The sequence below is a fragment of the Homarus americanus genome, unplaced genomic scaffold, assembly GCF_018991925.1.
Source record: "Homarus americanus isolate GMGI-L3 unplaced genomic scaffold, GMGI_Hamer_2.0 scaffold50924, whole genome shotgun sequence".
Classification (NCBI taxonomy): Eukaryota; Metazoa; Arthropoda; class Malacostraca; order Decapoda; family Nephropidae; genus Homarus; species Homarus americanus.
In genome coordinates this window covers 3,488,273-3,509,826 of record NW_024718094.1, presented here as the reverse complement: position 1 = coordinate 3,509,826, position 21,554 = coordinate 3,488,273, and the positions used below count along the sequence as shown (strand labels likewise).

The window sequence follows — 21,554 nt, the reverse complement described above, 5'->3', positions numbered from 1 at the left end:
TCTACCAGGTATTTTCTTCCATTATAAACCAGATTCATCAGCATTAAACACTTGCTCCAGTCTATAAGACTTTCTCTTCTATTATTTTCTTCAGCTTGGTGGGAAATGCACCTGTGGCTGTGTGGTCAGCTGATGTGGCTTCCCCAGTCAGCTTCACATTATGGAGAGATAATCTTCTCTTAAAATTTTTAACCAACCTTTACTGGCACTAAACGTTGGTTCAGTCACTGCACTAGCCCCTTCACCACCTGTTGACTCTAAAAATGAGCATAAAGACTTGTAGCGTTTTCACGAATCATGTTGCTGTCAATCGGAACATTTTTGCGGTGTTGGTCCTCAATCCAAATGTTCAGTGCTTTCTCAGTTTTCACAATGTTCTTGTCATGAACAACCTGCGCCACTTTAGCATTTACAGGAGCACTCGCTTGAACAGAATCACGAATTGCATTTTCATTCTTTCTTATGTACCTCACTGTGGATTCGTTCAGACCAAACAACCGCGGCAGCACTCATCCCCTCTTTTAACTTGTCTAATTCAGTGGAGTCTGCATTTATGCGGTCAATTGAACCCGTGGAGGCCCGCGTAAAACGAGAAACGCGTAAATGAAATAACAGAACATATGGGATTAATTGAAATAGAGACTGGGCCGACCCCCAAACTCCACTTTTTCCGACACAATGCGTACCTTGTAGTCAAAATATCATCTTAATTTTATGATGGTATGCACACACAATTAATAATTAAGAGAAATATCAATAATAATAGGTTTTTTAACACTTACGTTAGTAGTAAAGATGGCTGGGCACATGGGGATGGGAGGTTGGTTCTGAGGCAGAGGGCAGATTATTGGCCCTCACCTGTATCACTTGTATCAATTGTCACTATCCACCACAGAGGCTTGCAGGGCCTCTTTGTCAAACCCCTCAAAAGTCCATATCCTCACTATCACTATCACTGACTTGGGCCGGCTGTGGTGGGTGGCGGGTGAAGAACTCGGAAATGTTTTGATGACTGGGCGACCTTGTGCGCACCCTGCCCGCGCCGCTTCCCGCGTAAATGACCAAATTTACCACGTAATTAAATTATTTCATTCTGGCAAGGCACCGCGTAATTGACCAAACTTGTAAACAATAGCCGTGTAAATGCAGACTACTCTATACTGTAATTCTATTTTCTTTGCCAAGGTCATCATTGACTTTTGCCTTTTCTGTGCCACTCCACTAGCATCACTAGCACTAATGCTAGGCAGTCTTTTCAGGGCCATTTTCACAAAGAACCACGAAAGTTTTGAGAGTATGACACGGGTACTGGGTGAGGGCAAACAGCGAGATAATAATAATAATAATAAACGGTTTATTAATAGAGTTGCAGCCGATGGCTGAAAATATACAGACTTACATTAGATTTAGACATAATGATATAATATGCATTGAATACATTTACAGGGCTGTGCAGTACATAAATCAGGAGTTGTTTATTATTTTAACAGATGGGATGGTGCTGTTCTTATATCTATCGGTGCGGGCTCTTATGGGCTGAATTTTGTTGTAGTGGCGGACTGCGCGAGTTGGGTGGGGGGCTGCAGGTGGCGGCGATGGCGAGGGTGGTTCAGTAGTCCACGGCCAAACCTTTCCAGTGCTTGGTGGTGGAGGTCACTGAGGGATGGCATTTCCAGGGTGGGGAGAGCGTTGGTGTAGCCGGAGTATTCTGCGCCGAGCATGGTTCTGCAGGCCCTTTTCTGTACCTTCTCCAGCTGACGTAAGGGCCTGCAGAATCATGCTCGGCGCAGAATACTCCGGCTACACCAACGTGCTCTCCACCCTGGAAATGCCATCCCTCAGTGACCTCCACCACCAAGCACTGGAAAGGTTTGGCCGCCGCGGGCGCGTGGGGTGACTTGTTGCTCTGAGGGAGGGTGACTAGCACGTGAGCCGCATGCTAGCCACCCGAGCCACCAGCTGCTTACTGCGAATAGTCGAAATCGCGAATCGTAAACCCGCGAATGGGAAGGGTGTACTGTAATACAGTATACAGTGGGGTATGCTATAACGAATCTAATTAGTTCTAGAACCTTGTTCGTTATAGCATTCGTTCGTTATAGGATTAATCCGTTCCAGGCCCCCAAATACAACCACTTAACACTGAAAAATATAATATAAAATCGTAAAAATTGTAAAAAAGTGCATAAATATGCATCTAAACCCCTGAAATAAAGAGTATCATTAATACTTGTAATAAAAAAACAATAAATTAGTAAAAAAAAAAAAAAAAAAAAAAAAAAATTTAAATAATGTTCGTTGTAGGAGTTTCGATCGTTATAGCATTCTCAATTTTATAGGTAAAACCGTTCGTTATAGGAATATTCGTAGTAGGATCCGTTCGTTATAGCATACCCCACTGTATATCTTAAACCATAAAATTTGTGCTCTATACTCACTTGTGTGAAAGGAAGTGCAAGTGTCACCTTGGCAAGCTTCCTCATGCCCTGGTGCAGATGTTTGTGCCACCACTTGAATATATCCTCATTTCTGTCAATACGAGGAGTGTTGTTGAAATTTTCTAGTGCCTGTTTTACTTCACTTCTTCGTAAAGAGGCCTTATCCAGTGACTCACTCTCCTTCTTTCGGGTGATGGCAGCAGCAGACTGCGGATGGAGTGAGGGTCGAATGAGGGGTGGATCACACAACCCACCGTCCATAGGCCTCACTTTCCATGAACGGGACAGGGTTAGGACAAGAACCGATCACGTCTATACAGTACTGAAATCCAAGCTGTGCCGCGAAAGTGCACCACATATAGTATTATAGCAGGGTGTTTATACTTGGCTTTAGAGTAATGTAAGAGGGTTATTTCCTTCATATTAGCCATTTCTTTTCTATCCCGATGTTTGGTAATGGGGATATCTCCAGGTTTTGCCAGGTGTCACACTACATGTCCTCTGTCACCAGGCACTTTGAAATTTCATTGAATTCTGGTGACGAATTTCACCGTATGGTTAAGGCTGGCAGTTTGGTAGGGTGTGGCATTATTTTTCCATTTTTCGTACCTGGAAAGCACTGTACCTTGAGGAAAATATTATACAGTAATTTTGAACTGTACTTATTAACAAAGAATCAACTGTACTGAATTGCATACCAAACAGTACCGTACTATACTGCCAGCCTTGCACAAAGAAGGATCAGCCTGTCCTTCAATGCCTTAAATCCCAGCATTGACCTCTCAGCCTTGGAATTACCACAATCAATTATACAGTAGAACGTCGATTTAAAGCTATTCAATTTAAGGTTATTGGTTTAAAGCGACACCCACAATTAAGGACAATGTTTTCATTTAAAGCGAATCTTTCCTATTTTGCGCGAGTCAATCTGGCGCATCATATTTTAAAATTCGCGCCTAATTTTTCTCTGGGCACGCTACACTGTCTTAAGGGCAAAGCTGTACTGTACATGTACTCAAAATAATGTACTAAATGATTACTAAAACTTTTGTCTAGTGCAAACTATAGCATGATTATATTCAAATTAATCACTATCTTATTAGAATTCCAGCAATGTAAATTATGTTCTCCCCGGTCACTTCTGTAACATTTTATAAACAAACAACAAAAAACTCAATCTAAAGGACATAAATAAACAAATAAATACTGCACTTCACTAGACTTTTGGCCCCAACTGTCAAGCATGTTACTGTCACCTCCTCCCCCATCTTCCCAGCCAGGGTTTGGTGGCTATTGGCTTAGTTTTTATTTTGTATAATATCACAGACTAAAGTTAGGAGAATATAATTTACATTGCTAGAATCCTTGCAAGACAGCGAATAATTTGAATATAAACGTCATATATTTTGCACAAGAGATAAAAATTTTAGCCCTTTGTAATAATATTAATTAGAACATGTCAGTTCAGTGACATTTTATAAGAGAACAAACTTAGTCACTCTTAAGGACAGATAAATAAATAAGCACTAGACCATTGGCATCAACTGTCAAACATATCACCTCCCCCCCCTTCCCCTCCCCCATCTTCCCATCAGCTGATCGCTAGTAAACAGACCGTTTCACATCCCATAATTTTAGCCGAGTTGATTTATGAGTGTTTGTTTTAACATAATAATGCAAAAAATAATGTTTTGTTTATTCTAGGAGATGGGCTGAGGTGCATCTGGGTAGACTCTCAGTCTTTTTAGTATTTTGTGTTTCTCTCAAGTACCAAACTAAACTATTCCATTGAAACAACACTTCGATTTATTGCGAATTTGGTTTAATGTGACATCTCTTGGAACGTATCTCGTGTTATATCGACGTTCTATTGTATCTCCGTTAGCCGGAATTCCTCTTAACCGGAACCCCTCCGATAACCAGAATTTAAATTTTCACGGGATAATCATTCCCAATGCTGGAATTTTCCAGAAATTCCAGCTTTGGGAATGATTTTCCGATGGACATATTTTCTGGAATATTACGAGAAAATCTTCTCAGTACCTGGAAAATTCTCTTCCTCCTCCATCCCATGACGTAGTAACCTAACAACAAAATTCATTATGACAGAAGCCATTTATTATGATAAGAACTAAAATATAACAAGGTACATATCAAGTTGAAGTAATTTACTGTTATGTATACTGTACCACTGTACTGTACTTTATAATTATTATTTTAAAATACCGTAATGGAAACTGAGATGGAGGGTGGCAGGTGTGTGTGTGTGTGTGTGTGAGAGAGTGAGTGAGTGAGTGACATATGGATGATGCAATACGGGCTCATCTTCTGCTCTCTTTCCAAGAGGATTACCATCACCACTGTTTGAATTATTTTGCCTAAGATCTTAACCATTTTTCTTTGGTTGAATGTGTGTTTACCTTAAAGCCTAGGCTGACATAATTTTTTTTTATAATCTACATTTTTTCATTGCTACTGTACAGTCTGGATCAAAAGTAGGCTCCTTCCCAAACTGAAGCAGTATCGACCCCAAATGAGATAAAACAGCACAGCCGCTCCAGACACACTAAGTTCTGTGACTCGGTTTTACCATGGGGAGTGAACTTTTGTCCGCGACTGCATAATATTAATTACTACACATCCACTCACCATCTTTTCTTGTGTTGGTGGTGACGAGTATTAATCATTATTCTTGCATTCTCGTGCAGATTGAAAAACTGTTCAATATAAAACCTTTCAAAATCGTAGGATCTACTTACAAGATCTTCACTTTTGCACTAGGCAAAATTATCACTTGCCTGACAGACTTGTGATTTTTTTAATCTGACTTGCCGTACAATTTTTTACTTGCCTCAGGCGAGTATGATTGAGTAGCCCTGATTAGTGACATACTCCTACCCAGTACACATTGAGAAGCACTTCTATTATTTATACAGTACAGTACTATGAAATGATCATATTGGTGAAAACAGTTATCGACACCCAGACTATATGTCTGATTTTCTGGAAACTTTCCAGATAAACAGGGTTATGTCCGGACCCCATAGATTCTCAATTATTGGACTCACATATTCTGGACTGAGGTCTGCCCCAGTTAGTCCAGTTTATCAAGGTTGTACTATATTTGTTTTGCATGTATCTCATGTCATTTCTATTGATGCATGTCTGTGTTATTTAGAAATTTAATGTAATTAAAGTGAATTAAATTTACAGAAAATTTAGTCACTGCATATTTTAATACTGTATATAAGCTTTCTCTTTCATAATGTTCTGTCCAATTGTTGACCACAAATGATTCTCGTAATCACTCACTCTCGTATGATTTACATTTCATTGCTTGCTTAGTTTCATTTCCTCTAAGTACATATCTGCTTCCCAAATGATCTTAGTGTGTTCATAAACATATAATCTTAACATATGGATTGTACACTGTACAGTATAGTGAAACAAGAAGTTTGCATATTTAGCACACCAAAATGTAAAGACAGTAGTACCCAACCCTCTTCCCATAGGATTCCAGCTCAAAACAATTTTACCCAAAACCCCATGGTATAAATTTTGATGTGTTGTAGTCTAAAGAATTTTGACCTTAAAACATAACCTAACAAATAATAAACATTGTTTTAGTAAAATGTCGAGGGAAACTTGTCAAAAGTGAAGAAGGATGCTGCTTGTGTTGGTCTTGCATTGTTTGTTGAAGATGTAATTTGTTAGTAGGTGGAGGGGACAGAGGCTTTTCCTCACTCTCTCTCTCATCACCAGATGACTCAGAAGCATCTTGCACTGGTACTGCATCTTGATCCATGAACCCAACATGTTTTCCATCTTATTACTGCACTGTATCTCTGAGGTTTGTTTGTTAAAAATAATGAAAAATGAGCTAACAAAAATGATGAACGTTTCATGAGACAGAGAACATGATGATAAGTAGATACCACCAAGTTGTCTAGGCTCACTGGCTAGCCAGGCTTAGGTAATCAGCCACTGACTTCACCTCAGAATACAGTATAGAAAACAATATTATTAGTGCACTCACCCAGTGACAAGGTATGGTTAGCCCAATTCCACAAATGATAATGTGAGCTGGATTACTTGGAATTTTGGTTAGTAATTGAATACAAGCTCGTTCATTAAATTTTCATAACCTAAAACACTACATTTGTTAAATTGAATTTTCAATCATCGGGTACTCGTCCAGCAGGACCTTACTGTTGGTGAAATTTAAGCATCCGTGCATTATTCACTATTATTCTAACTTTATAAATGCCATTTGGTCCATGACAAGTTCACTGCTACATCCTGAGAACTACCAGTACAGTATGCCAATACTGTATGTACAGTATTTCCCAGCTACTCCTGAACATAGTGCTTTTTGTCACATTACCTTGTGTTTAGGTTCATAGTAATTTTCCAAATCAATCTACATATTTGAATGCTTGCATTTACAAATTTTTTCCCAGGGTGCAATTGCTACAACCATGACCCAGCCTGTAGATGTAATCAAGACACGGGCCATGAATGCCAAACCAGGAGAATTCAGGGTAAGTTTACAGCTGAAGTAGAATTTTTATTTTTTTTTAAATTATGTAATGCAAATCATTTAAGAAATACAATATTACCTCTCTATACCTGATATACCTCATAATTCACTAGCCAACTCTCCCCCCTGATAAAGCCAATCTCTTTGGCACCTTATTCTCCTCTAATTCCACCTTAGTCAATTCCACCTCTTTCCCTCTGGAGATGTTCGGGGTACTTGGTTCTAACTACAGGAGCGAACATAAACACCTGTAGAGTTCTGTAGGTTCTTATTAACGGAAATATACAGGGGTGTGCTTACAAGCACAGGTAGTCCTTACACTCCTATAGGGTCAACTGACCTCACTCTGACCTCTCGGGCGACATGTGGTAAGTGGTATACTAGCAGCTTCCAGATGTCGCCAGGCACATTTATCTAAGCGTGTGGTGACATGAAACAGGGGCATTGCCACACGCTACTGACTAGAGAAATAATGTGTATATATAGAGTACATACATGGTATACATACAACATACATAATATACATACACCCTCCTCCTCTTACTGAACCTATGCACTTTCCTATAATCTCCACTCGTAGGGTTGCTGGTGTGTTATCCAGGTTGGATGTGAATAAGGCGCTCTGGCCCCTGTGCTTGCTTGCCTCTTTTGCCTCAAAACCCAAACGTTTCCTTCTTCTTTGAAGCATGCCTCGGTTCAACCCATCCTGAAGAAGGGTGTCCATTCCAATCCCTCTCACTATCGCTCCATTGCCTTAACTTCATCCCTCTCTTAAGATTATTGAAACTATCTTAAACTCTCATTTTCTCCATCACCTTGAACGCCATTCTCCTTTGTCAGATCACCAGTATGGCTTTCGGCAGGCGAGATTTACTGGTGATCTGCTCTCCTATTGCACCCATCTTTGGTCATCCTCTCTTAGGGATTATGGGGAAGCTTTCATCGTGGCCCTTGACATTTCCAAAGCATTTGACAGGATATGGCACAAGTCTTTGCTTTCTAAACTTCCCTCTCTCCCCCACTTAGTTCTCAAATTGTTAGCTTCCTTGAGAACCGATCCATGGCAGTTGTTGTCGAGGGATCGATCTCTCGCTCTTTCTCTACCAATAGTGGTGTCCCACAGGGCTCTATTCTTTCACCTGCTCTCTTCCTTCTTTTTGTCAATGATTTACTTCACACTACGACTAATTCTATCCATTCTTATGCTGATGATTCTACTCTTCACTCTTCTTTCACATTTTTCCCTTCCCCCTAATTCTCAAACTAGATCTGTTTCTAGAGAAGATATAATTTCATCTATCTGTGCAGCATCTCTGAATGGGGAGGTAGAAACTTGGTTAAATTCAAAAGTAATAAAACACAATATTTGCTAATTACACTTTCCAAATTAGATGATCTCCCACCAATGACATTTCAGGATGCTATCATCCTGCCAAATTCTGAAATAAATATGCTAGGCCTCACCATTTCCTCCAATATGTCCTGGAAGCCACACATCCTCAACATTGCTAAAGCTGCCTCCCAGAAGCTGGGAATGCTGTACAGATGCCAAAGCTACTTCACCCCCGAGCAGTTGCTTCGAGTTTATAAGGGATTCATTCGTCCTAATTTGGAGTACTGCTCTCATATCTGGGGTGGCTCTTCTTCTGTCGAACTGTTAGATAGGGTGGAATCAAATGCATTTCGTCTTATTGATTCTCCTCCTGTAGTTGATAATCTTTCTTGCCTTTCTCTTGCATATTAATTGTGTGTGCATACTATCATACAATTAAGATGTTATTTTTACTACAATGTACGTATTGTGTCGGCGATAGCCAAAAAAAGGGTAGTCTGGCGGTCGGCCCAGTCTCTATTTCATTTAATCCCATAGGTCCTGTTATTATTTTTTACGCGTTTCGCTTTATACGCGGACCTCCCTGGGTTTAATTAACAGTGTAAAACCAGACTACTGTATGTATATACAGTATATACACAGTGGTCCCTCGGTTAACGAACGGTTCGATTAACGAAATTTCAGTTAACGAATTAGCTCCCATAAGGATCTTCAATTCGGTTAATGAACAAAACTTCGATTTACAAAATCCTTACCATAACACTTTTTGTTGTGAGCATCAGGTGATCTGCTAGTCCGCTAATACAGTAATTGGTTGTATGTTGACATTTGTTTCCAGTGGAGTAAATATCAAGAAGGTTGTGCTCTTTAATATTTTGCATTTTTTATATTAAAATTATTAGTCATTTTAAAATTTAGTTAACATATTGATAATATATGCAGTACAGGGAACTAGTTTTTTGTGCGCCTATCAGCCGCTTGACTCATCCGCCAAAGCGTCAGTTTAACTTTGTTTACAGTGGAGGCAACATCGTGTTTGTCGCTCTCTTGAGTACAGAGTATTTTTACGTTTTTACATTAAAATAATTGGTCATTCTGAAATTGAGTTAACATACTGATAATATTTAGTGCAGTGCAGTGTTGATTTAAATAAAATAATCTGTAATTACAGCTAGTGAACTTAAAATTTTATTGGTGAAATTACTGCATCAAGCGATTTCTCCTCCACCCCCACTTCCTTCTCTTCTCCTTTCTCCTCCTCCACCCCCCCCCCCCTTCTAATTCCCATCATCATCATCAACCAGGAACATTCTACATACACGCCTCAAAGTAAGTGTACTTTACTGCATTTTGTTTTTATTTTGTATGTACTTTTTTGTGAGCTGGAACCAATTACCCAATTATCCCATTGAAAAATGGATGTGGTTAACGAATGACTCTGGAACGAATTGTGTTCGTTAACCGAGGGACCACTGTATTTATAAAGGAGCAGTTTGGTATAAAGAGGTAATACTGTATCCTAAATAAAGGAAACGTTCTAACTCTGGATTCACATGAATCGTTTACTATGTAAGATGATCATTTGTTGAGGCATTTCACAATATAATACAGGTTGTACCTCTCTAGTCCGGCAACCTCGGGACCTGACCGGTGCCGGACCATGGAAATTTCCGGACCATGGAAATTCACCCTTTTCCTGGATAGATAGTGACTTGTGCTTACGCTTGGAAGCACTAGCTCCACTTTCTCTGCTTCATGGTCTCTTTGAAGACATATTGAAGGGTTAAATGTCGTACAGTAGCTTCTCAAATTTCGCGAGTTTTTAATTTGACATTTTCTATTTGAACACAAAAAAAAAACACAATTAAAAATTTTGACGGCGGAAACTCGAATTTCGACGGGTTTGAACAGCCCACCAACGTTCAGACGACATGCACAATCGTGTAAATAGCATCATTTCTCTTATGTACAAAGGATTCATTATTGTTTATTACTGAAAGTCTTTTTGATTGAATTAATGTTTGTGTGAAAAATGAGCAATACTATTCATTAATAATACGTAGAATATTAAAACAAGAAAATGAAACAGCATTGTTTTCGTTGATTACAAAACCAGTGACTGACTGGTTCTACATATAAAACTGAAGACAATAAGACCCTGGTTGTAGCTGTAGTAAAATTAATATGGTTGTTTTAAGTAATGCTATTTCGTGTTAATAAATGGAACAATAGAAGTAGCTAACGATAATGGTAAAGAAAAAAGGGAGATCGCGTATGTAAGTGCGCACACGTGAAAACATATCGTCATTACTTTACATAAGAATATGACAGCAACACTTATTTACTGTTCATATATATTTTAATTAATGTTTCTGATTTTGTTTTTATTGAATTAATGTTTGTGTGTGCAAAATGAACAATACAATTTATTAATAATACGGTACATGGAATATTAAATCACATGAGGGGACGAGACGGCTGCCGGCATTGTTTTTGTTAAAGCTTACAAAACCAGTGACTGATTGGTTCTACATATAAAACTGAAGAAAATAAGACCCTGATTGTAGCTGTAGTAAAATTAATGTAAAAAAATTAATATGGTTGTTTGAAGTAATGTTATTTAATGTTAATAAATGGAACAATATAAGTAGCTAACCATTAATGGTAAAAAAAAAAGTGAGACTGCTCGTATGTATGTGCGCACATGTGAAAACATATCGTCATTACTCTACATAAGAAAATGTTGTACTCTGTATAGACAAGCAGAGAGAGAGAGCAGCTGGATGTAAACAAACCTTAATTTCCTGTGGCTTTGTTGTCGTTTTTTTTTTACGGGGATTAGCCCACCCGGGCATAGGTCACTGACCCACATTGGGGTCTGAGGGGCAAAAATTTAATACTCCTGTAATAATAATAATAATAATTTAGATAAGTATAAAAAAAAAAGAAAAAAAAAAAGCTGCCTATCTACCTATTGGGCAAACTAAAATTGTTCTGGACCACAGGAGTTTCTGGACCACAGAATGCCGGGCTAGAGAGGTACAACCTGTATGAGCATTTAGTTGAATGTACAGTACAGTACTTATATTATTACCTTTTTCTTCTTGCAGGGATTGTGGGATATAATCACTTTTACTGCAAGATTGGGTCCTCTTGGATTTTTTAAGGTGAGTTTTAATTAATACTGTAGTGCTTTCTTGTTATCAGCACTCATATTCTTTATCACATTCTATGAATAGTTGTTAACTTCATGTTGCTTAAATATTATGTGTCGTTGATAAATACTACTGTATTTCCAAATGAGTTTTCAAGGCCAAAAGACTTCAGACTATACTTGTCCCAAAACATGATTTATGGTCACAGGCTTTGATTTTTATTGTTTCCAGCTTGCATATCTCTCAGGAATGTCTTCCTTGTCACTAAAGATGTATAATAACTGCAGTGAATGCTGGTTAAACTGTCTTAAAAACCCATGTCACACTTCATGCATCTCTTGACCCAAATGGTCTCCTCCATTCTCTCCACATGACCAAACCATCTCAGCCTACATCCACACAAAACTTCACCAATTCTCTAAATTCCCAGCCACTGTCCTAGCTCTGAGATGATTTGGGTATGTGGAGAGAATGGAGGAGGCCGTTTGGGTCTAAGGATGCATGACTGAATAGGGGGGGAGGGAAGAGTTAGGGGTAGGCCAAGTATGACGAGGGAAGAGGTTGTGAGAAATGAGCCCAGAGAAAAGAACCTGATGACTGAGGCTGCAAAAGACGATGCAGTTTGGAGAGCTGTCATCAGGTAATCACAGCCAACCCACTCAAGTCTGGATACTGATGACATAAGTACTGTAAGTTGTTTGTGAAATAATAGATCCCCTGTATGAAATCTTTGGTTAACATTTTTTTTTCTTTTACCTTACAGGGATATATACCAGCATTTGTTCGTTTGGGGCCACACACAATTATTACATTTATTCTATTTGAACAACTTCGGAAGAATTTTGGAATTCTTAAAACACCAGTTATATAAAGGTAGCTATAAGTAGGTATCTGCCAAAATAGCATTTTTACTAACAATTTCCATTTTATCTTAATATTAAATTAATATATGATTATGACAAATTTGTGCAATTTTTAGTTTATATCTGAGAGAATATTAGTACATACTGCATAGTATATTCCTTGGCAAGCTATACCTCACTGACAAGTGCTTCCACATGTTGTAACGTTGAATTATGTTTTGTTGGTTTTCTGTGTATATCTTTGTAGACTGACATTCAGTAATCAACCTAATTACTAATTTGTAATTATTTGTATCACTAACCAGACATTATGAGGCCTTTATCTGTACGATATAACATAATAATTGAACTGGATATGTTTAGTATACATACTGGAGTACAAAACACCATAGAGGGTGTTTGAAAATGAAAGAATTATATCATCCAGAAATGTGCTCAAGGTTCACTGATGAAGAAGAGAATTTTTTGATGCATCACCAACATTATCAAAATACTGTACTGTTTGTGTCTCATGAAGACACAAAATTTATTAACATCCTCACTGTTGGTGTAACATTATTAAGTGTCTGGAAAGCCTGGGGTCAAAGGAATTTTTTTTTATTTAACAACAATTTATGATGTTTCCCAAATGTTCACCTCCACTCTCACAATATTGATGGGTGATAAACCATCATTTCATCCAATGAACACTATGATAAGGTGGATCCAATGAACACTATGATAAGGTGGCAAACATGGTCCATTTTTTTTTTTTACAACAACAGATTCTTAACTTCTGGACACCTTGCATATTGTTTTTCAAAAACCTTATTTAAATAGGCTCATATAGAGGAATTAAAATGTCATTAGGAAAATCACAAGGGCTTTATTCACAAATAGTAATACTTCTATTAATGAATTTATTCGGCACTCTGGGAACGAAGCTCCTTTATAAAGTAGTACCCCAAAAAAATAATCTAACAATTACAAATTTAAGAAGTATTTAAAAAATCATGTAAACAACTCAACAGATTTAAATTTTATGTGCATTATAACATACACCCGTTACAAGGGGGGTTATTCTCTCTCCTTCTCTCACTCAAGCTGCCCCCCTGGTCTTACTCATACTTCTCTTGTCTTAGTTCCTTCAATTGTTCTTTCTACTTACTCCAGTTCAATGGTTACTACATAACCTCAGTTCTTTGGTAGCATGGCGAGGGCCGGCACGTGGGTATTGTAATTCTGATATCAGGGTCACTTGGGCGGAAATACAGTAAAGGTGAACTACTGTACTGCGGGAAAATGAATACCCCTAATATACCCTTAAGAAAAGGTTTATTAATATGAAATCAAAGTAGGGAAAAAGATATCATTAACATGCAACTCCTCGGCTTTACTCAACTGCAATTACTCAGATACTGTACTCTTATTACTCACAACCTTGCTGGTGTTACATTACATTACAGTTACCAGGACCAAGTCCTTGGCCTTACTCACATAACATATACACATGGCAACTCCTTGGCTTTACTCACATGCCATTCCAAGTGGGTACTCTGACTTCTCCCACGTTACTGGTGATACGTTACATTAAGTTACCAGGATCAACTCCATGGCTTTACTCAGATAGTCCCAAGTGGACAACTTTACTTCTCACACATTACTTGGTACATTTCATTACATCCAGTTATAAGACAAACTTACGTATGATACCTTCACATTGTTGTTAGTACATATGAGATGCACTCACAACACACAAAACGTTAATACTGAAACCAACAACTGATACATCGGTTCACTACCCAACATGGGATAATTATATTCCAGAATTATCCCCAAGCAAATACAACACACTCTATGGAACATATAACTTCTAGGCATGTCCCAGGGTATAACACTGGACAACTGACGACTGCTGTTGTGATCGGTGGAAGCCAGACACATGGCGAGTCTGGGGTCTAAGGCCCACGAGGCAGACCTGCAGTTAATCATGTCGAATCAACGACATCGTCCATATATCGCTCACTGCTGGGTAGCCACCGGCTCCAGGTGGCTGATGGGTGTTCTAATAAGCCCCAACTGGATCTGAGAACAGAGTTGGAGGATCGTCACATGAGAAAGCATGGTGGTTCAAACCCAAACAACATCTCTCATCTAGCAACGTCAGATGATATTTACTTTATATTACTTCTTACACTGGGTGAATGACAATTCCACTGTTACAACATGAACACTGAGACTCACAAAATTGGCTAAATCAAACTGAATGGCTATATCGGCGGGGAACACACGTCTAACATACTTGAGAACAGAGTTGGAGGATCGTCACAGGAGGCCGATCTCCCTCACGTACAGGGTTTATATACCCCTGAGTGGCCAGACGTGGCTATCTCACGCAATGACAGAAATTACATACAAACCAACTGTTGCACATTCAAAGATGACCCTCAGTTGACAAAGGTCTGGCGAATTACTAAATTTTATTTACATAAACTAATCCAAGATTGAGCTTGCCAGGAGAAAGTGGAATAAAAAGTATTGGCAACTGTCTTCACAAAGGCGGGACTTACGGAGGGATCCTTAGTGTAAACATGGGGAGGGAAAAGCGCGTTTCTTCTTAGGGATAGCTAACCAGCTACCCATTCATGTTTTGCAGGCGTGTAGTATAATAAGAATCAACAGAGTTAAAACAGACTAGCCATCAACGTGACCATGACACTGTGGAATTTGTTTATTTCATCAGCCAATCGGTGAAGATCTTTGCAAGTTATATACTTGGTCACCACTTTAAGTTTCTGTGCTCTTACAGGTTGACCCCCAATTTTCTGGCATCCTTGGGACCAGAGCCATGCCAGACCAGTGGTTTTTCTGGACCACCAGAGGTCTGTACACCATACCCTCAGTAATTTGACAAAAAAGGGGGCTATGGGTCTCTTGATTTACCGAGTGTTCCGAACTATCCGAGTTTGTAATATATATATATATATTTTTTTTTTTTTTTACAATTTCCAAATTTTTGTGCTTGATTATTCTTTAGTTTTCTGTTCAGTTTTTGGGCCTGGCCTTGGCTGTCACATAAAATAATCTATTTATTATTACTGTGCAAACATAAATATTTTTAAAATGTACATCCAGTAATAATAAAGTAAATAATACAGTAATAAATAAATGCAACACTGCGAGGTGAGGTGACAAGGTACTTACACAGCACACAAATTAACAGCACGACTAAACCATTGTCTTATAACATTTTATTTTCTGATTTATATTTTAAAATTAACTGATACATGAAGGCTCGCTTTGGCTACTGGTGCACAATGACAACTGATCAGTGAATAAACCAGGACATATGGAGGTGCACTATACACTCCAACAATATTTATTAAGTTCTGACAAATAAGCTACAATATTATAGTACACTGAGTGCTCAAGACAGATCCTGTGGTAAGCACCAACACCCTTGAGCAGTGACAATGATAGTGGTTGAGAGATGGTGAGGTTTAACAATAGTGTTAGGGAGAACATGAAAGGTCAGCTGTAACTACACTGTAAACAAGAGGAATATACTACAGAGCAATAGCTCATCTGGTATTGACGGGAGGGTGAATTTTTTTTTATGAAGTTTTATTAACCCAGCATCAAATGAGCCTAAATAATATGGGAATTATGGGTGAATTGCATGCTGTCGTTATAGAGGGATCGCGCGCTGCCAAGTGGGAGGTGGCGAGTTGCCCTCCCTCCTTCCTTTCCTCCGCCACCCACCACCTCCTCCCCTCTCCCGGAACTCCTCAGTTATTATAGATTCATTCCAAATTCAAATAATTGAATTAATTTTTGAAAAAAAAAAAACATACAAATTTACCTGAAACCCAAATTAACGAGGGTATAGTTATAGGTAAAATCCGAGACATAATTTGTAACAACGCACTAAATCTACACCACGTGTCTTGGCCGTGACCACCACCACAACAGCTGACGCTATAAACAGTGTTACCAACTCTAAAACTGAATTCGCACCGGTTACCAACTCCTATGAGGATTAAAATACAGTAAGTCCTCGTTTAACGTTACCTGTTTCATTATAACATCGCTACGCTTTAGATACTTATGATTTGGACAACATCAGCCGATTTGGTACAACGTCGTCACAGACTACTGTGTACGGCGCATCACCCAGTCAGAGCGGGAGGAGGAGCCACCCTCCGGGTCTCAGTGACTCACCACCCTCCTCCTCTCCACTCGCTCCACCTCTGCTGATCATTGAGTACTATTCAAAATGATTTAGTTTACTGTATTTACATTTTTTGGATGTATAATATATACAGTACTATTTTCTATAAAATTTACATTGAATTTCTATATATGTAATGTATTTTATGGGTTTTATGGAGCAAAGGGAAGCTGGGGAAAGTAACTCCCGTATTTTATCTACAGTATTTCTTATGGGGAAAATTGATTCCGTTAACGTTGTTTCTGTTAACACCGCGGTTTTCAGAAATGAAACTACGACGTTAAGTGGGGACTTAGTGTCATATAATATATACGAGTAAATGTGATGATTAAATCTAAATAATATTAATAAATAAAATAATCCAAAAAACACACTTCCCATTTCGCTGCTGGATGACAAACTTTATCAATCGTGTAACTACACACAAGAGGCAGCCGAGATCCCTCCCTCCACCCTCCCCCAAACATGAATTCTTAACGTTCGAAGAAAGTTGATTTACTTATGTTTTTTACTTTGATATATATTTGTTTACACATTCTATATGTAAGATTGCATGTGCATGTAACTGAGTAAAAAAAAAAAAAGAAGGTATGTCTATCTGAAATTAGGAGTTAAAAAAAATCCACAACACCTCACAGCCTGGTAAGATTAGCCTACCATGAGCATATTCCTGGCGCGCTATTGTTCACTATAAATGCACGGTAAATTTGAAATTCCACCAGCATAAAACTGTCTGGACCATCAGAGGTTCCGGACCAGTGATCGCCGGAAATTTGGTAGTCAACCTGTATTTTACATACAGTGATTATTAGAGGCAATTCAGGATAAAAAGATGTTTTGGAGGGAATATTCTGGGATGTTCTAGAATGCCCCAGACCATAATTATGTAAATGTTGGTCCAGTCCGGCCTTACAGGAGATGTCCAAAGAAGTTAGCTCTGATAATTGTTTTGTTTTGTGGGTTCTTTAAATTGAGGTTGTGACCTTTAGTGTATAAATTGAGGTTGTGACCTTTAGTGTATAAATTGAGGTTGTGACCTTTAGTGTAAGAAGACCATCTAAGGTGTTTTAAATGTTCAATTTCTTAGAGAAGAATTAAAAAAATTAATGTTTCATTAAATATATTTTTAAAGATTTAATATCAGAGATAGTCTATCAGCTGATGAAAACCTAAGTGCTAACGCTCCAGGCTTTATCGCTTCATCAATCACCTTGTTTTTGAACAACTCCAGTTCAGGAAGCATTTGTTGAGACTCGAGTTGAGCTATAATTTGTATAAAAAAGTTTTGAAATTATGTAATCTGGCAATTTAAACCATAATTTTGTTTGTATTTTACTATGTTATCCTATTGTATCCTCCTCCCCTTCTCTTTTTTTTTCTAGAAAGAAGACTCGAGTTGAGCTATAATTTGTATAAAAAAGTTTTGAAATTATGTAATCTGGCAATTTAAACCATAATTTTGTTTGTATTTTACTATGTTATCCTATTGTATCCTCCTCCCCTTCTCTTTTTTTTTCTAGAAAGAAAAAATACCAATTTTGACTTTTTTTTTATCTTGATGTAACAAAGTAGAGATGGTGGGTCAGGTGAACAGCTAGTCTTTCAGCGAGTTCATTTTGATAAATAAGAACTATTGTCCCCATACAGTAACTAAAGTATAAGAAACATTATTAGCATTTTTCCTTTAACTACTATAGACCCTTCAGTAATTGCAATTTAATATTCACTGACATTGAAGAGATATTTGTAACAACTTTCATGTGAATACAAGAACATTTGGGAATTACTTTATTGAATGAGTATTTTAGAATGATGTGTGATGTACCTGGAAGATTAATTGTTTTTTCACTTTGTTTATGCCATGAATAACTACCACTTCATAGCCTGTGTTGTAAAGTTACATCATGGAACCCCTTGCAAAAGGCATAAATTGCTTAAGATACGAACACAATACTGTACTTACAAGTAAATAAAAGGGGACTTACATCACAAAACCAGCCAAAAATAATAAAAGAAAACTCAAAAGGTGTGCATGTTTTCTCACCTGACACTAAAAGTCATGTAAAATCATAGATGGTGTTTGGTAAAAGTAAATATCAACCGAGATGATTTCTCAAATGGTCACATGAAATATTTCATGCTTGCATTTATGTTCACCACATATAGTGATACAATTTCACTTTTAACACTTCATGTTGTGATGACTTTAAATTCTATATTGATGTGGGGGATTTAATAATATCATTAGAATAATCATAACCGTAATACTCACGAGATGAAAAAAGTCTTGTATGTTAGGTAAGATTTCATGTAAAAAGACACATTGTGCTTATATATGTGTGCGTGCATGTGCATGCATGCATGTACAGGTAGTTCTGCTATAACACGATAATTGTGTTCTTGTAAAATATCGTGTTATAGAAAATCGCGTAATAGAAATAACAGGGCTTATGGAGAAAATAGGGTTAGGTGCAGATTACTCGAAATCGAAAAAATTTAGTAGTTAGCCTAACACAAAGGATAGCACAGTCTAAATAAATGTTACATTCATATCTAATAATGAAATCATACAGTAAATTTAACACTTTACCTTGAAAAAATATGAATGTAACTTGATGGGGGAGAAGGGTGATTTTGAGGTTGATAACATCAAGCTTCTCTTCAAGTGTTATATCCTTTCTTTTACGATAATCACCGGGAATTCTATCATCAGAATGCTTCTTGGAGATATTCTTCTTTACCATATTCACAGTTAATACCACAAAATTGGAGAAATAGTAAGCAAAAATCGCGTTATAGCAAACAAGCGATCGCGTTATACAAATATTGTTCCGAATTCATAAATCGCGTTAGAGCAAATTCGCGTTATCAAAACACGCGTTATAGCAGAACTCACTGTATGTGTGTGCGCATAGTTTGAAAAGATTCCATTTTTATTTCATAGAATATTTTAAAATTGTCAATTGTTGCATGACAGTATTATAAACATCCACACCCCACAGTGAAGAATGGTGTATTATCAGGAAAAAAATTCATGTTGAGCATTAAACTCACCTGTACAGTGGTCCCTCGGTTAACGAACACAATTCGTTCCAGAAGGTCGTTCGTTAACCAAAACCATTGTTTCATGGGATTTTGGGTAATTGGTTCCAGCTCACCGAAAATTACATACAAAGTAAAAGTAAATGCAGTAAAGTACACTTACTTTGAGGTGTGTGTGTAGAAGGCTCCTGGTTGATGACGATGGGAATTAGAAGTGGGGGTGGAGGAGAAGGGAGAAGAGAAGGAAGTGGGGGTGGAAGAGAAATCACCCCATGTTGCATGCCGTCATTTCACCCATAAAATTTTAAGTTCACTAGGTGTTATTCAAGATTATTTTCTTTAAATCAACACTGCACTATATATTGTCACTATGTAAAATAAATTTCAGAATGACCAATAATTGTACCGTAAAAATTGTTTATGTTCAAGAGAGCCACAAGCAAGATGTTATCTCCACTGACCAGAGATACAAACTGTTGCCTTGCTGGGTGAGTCACGTGGCTGATTGGCGCACCAAAAACTAGTTTCCTTTACTGCAATTATGTTAAATAAGTGTTAAAATGACTAAAAATTTTAATATAAAACTTGGAAAATTATTAAATAGTACAACCTTCTTGATATTTACTCAAATGGGAACGAATTTAAGCCCTAGAACCGATTACTGTATTGGCGGACTAAAAATCCAGCTGGTGAGCAAACGAAAACATGTTGACATGATTTCATAAAAATTTTGTTAACCGAATTTTTGTTCGTTAACCGAATTGAAGATTCTTATGGAAGGTAATTCGTTAACCAAGGCATTCGTTAACCGAGGGATCACTGTACCAACTTAAGGCTGACAACTAAGAATTCAGTCATCATAGCACAAATTATAAAGGTTCTATTGCATCTGTGTGTTTGTATGTGTAGGGTGGTTAACTGTTATGTAGGTGCATGTGTATGTTGGTGTAAACATGTTTGTAGACATGAAGGCCCTGGAAGAATGGGTGTTTGAGCGTTAATATGATTTTCACCTCCAAAAGATAAACCATATCATATTTCGTCTTCATGAGAAATACTGAACCTATGTGTTGAGAATATAACTGGCATGCTACTGTATATGGTAAATACAAAAAGTTAGCTAACCTGTATGAAGTACAGAAAAGCCTATGTCCACCCCAGAATCATTGTTATTGGTTTCATTAGGTTTTGTTGCTTAAGTCATGGGTCTGGGATCGACTATCATGGGCTAGCAGTCATAAAGAGGAATTGACCACATAGGGACTGTTTCAAAGGTGTATTGATTCCTTGGCACAGAATCTTTGGTTAACAGTCCTCTGGTGGTTAGGTGAGAGGGGTCTGTCTGTTGTTGTTCCTTGAACGCTTCCTGTAGCTGAATTGCTGATCTGGAGACAAGCTTCCAACCAAGGATATGGTTTTCATTCATCAAATGATTATAAGGAAAGTGGAGATTAATCACTGAAGGGTTATTACATTAATGTGAAGGAACTCTTACTTCCTCCTGTCTTGGTTGCAGGTTTGAGGAGCTTTGTGTCTGATTAATAACAGGTTTGCTGTGGCATATATGAAGAAACAAGGTTCTTTTTGGCCCCATCCCTTGTGGGTAGTTTTGAATGGTTAGCAAGTTGCAAATGTCACTACTTATTATTAATTATAATTCAAAATTGGGTTTGATGGGAGGGTTTATTGTTGTGTAGGTGGGGTGTTCCTAGGTCTGGCAGGCCTGTAGGGGCTTTTGACAGTTTTGGGACTCCTGGCACTCTGCTTCCTCCCACCCTCTGGTTCAACCTCTACCAAATTCCACCTTTGGGACACTTCCAAAGTGCAAGTGCTTCGCCATGCCAAATTTCTGCTCTTTATCTTCCAACTTGTAGCTGTGCAAAGTGAACAGACACATACCTAGATATGATGAACACTAGATTCTGTATATTTTAATCATAGAAAAGTACAAGTTTTTGAATATTCAAGATTTT

General features: G+C 37.9%; 1 protein-coding gene across 1 annotated transcript in view; it reads left to right on the top strand.

Moving 5' to 3' along the window:
- The window catches only part of LOC121859126 (mitochondrial dicarboxylate carrier-like), a 125,601-nt gene extending 107,674 nt beyond the window's left edge, over positions 1-17,927 (top strand). Inside the window, exons 6-8 of the mRNA XM_042355831.1 lie at positions 6,899-6,979; positions 11,422-11,478; positions 12,230-17,927. Of these exons, the coding sequence (XP_042211765.1) occupies positions 6,899-6,979; positions 11,422-11,478; positions 12,230-12,337 (246 nt within the window). The 3' untranslated portion in view covers positions 12,338-17,927. The remainder of the gene's footprint in view (positions 1-6,898; positions 6,980-11,421; positions 11,479-12,229) is intronic.
- Positions 17,928-21,554: the final 3,627 nt, after the last annotated feature.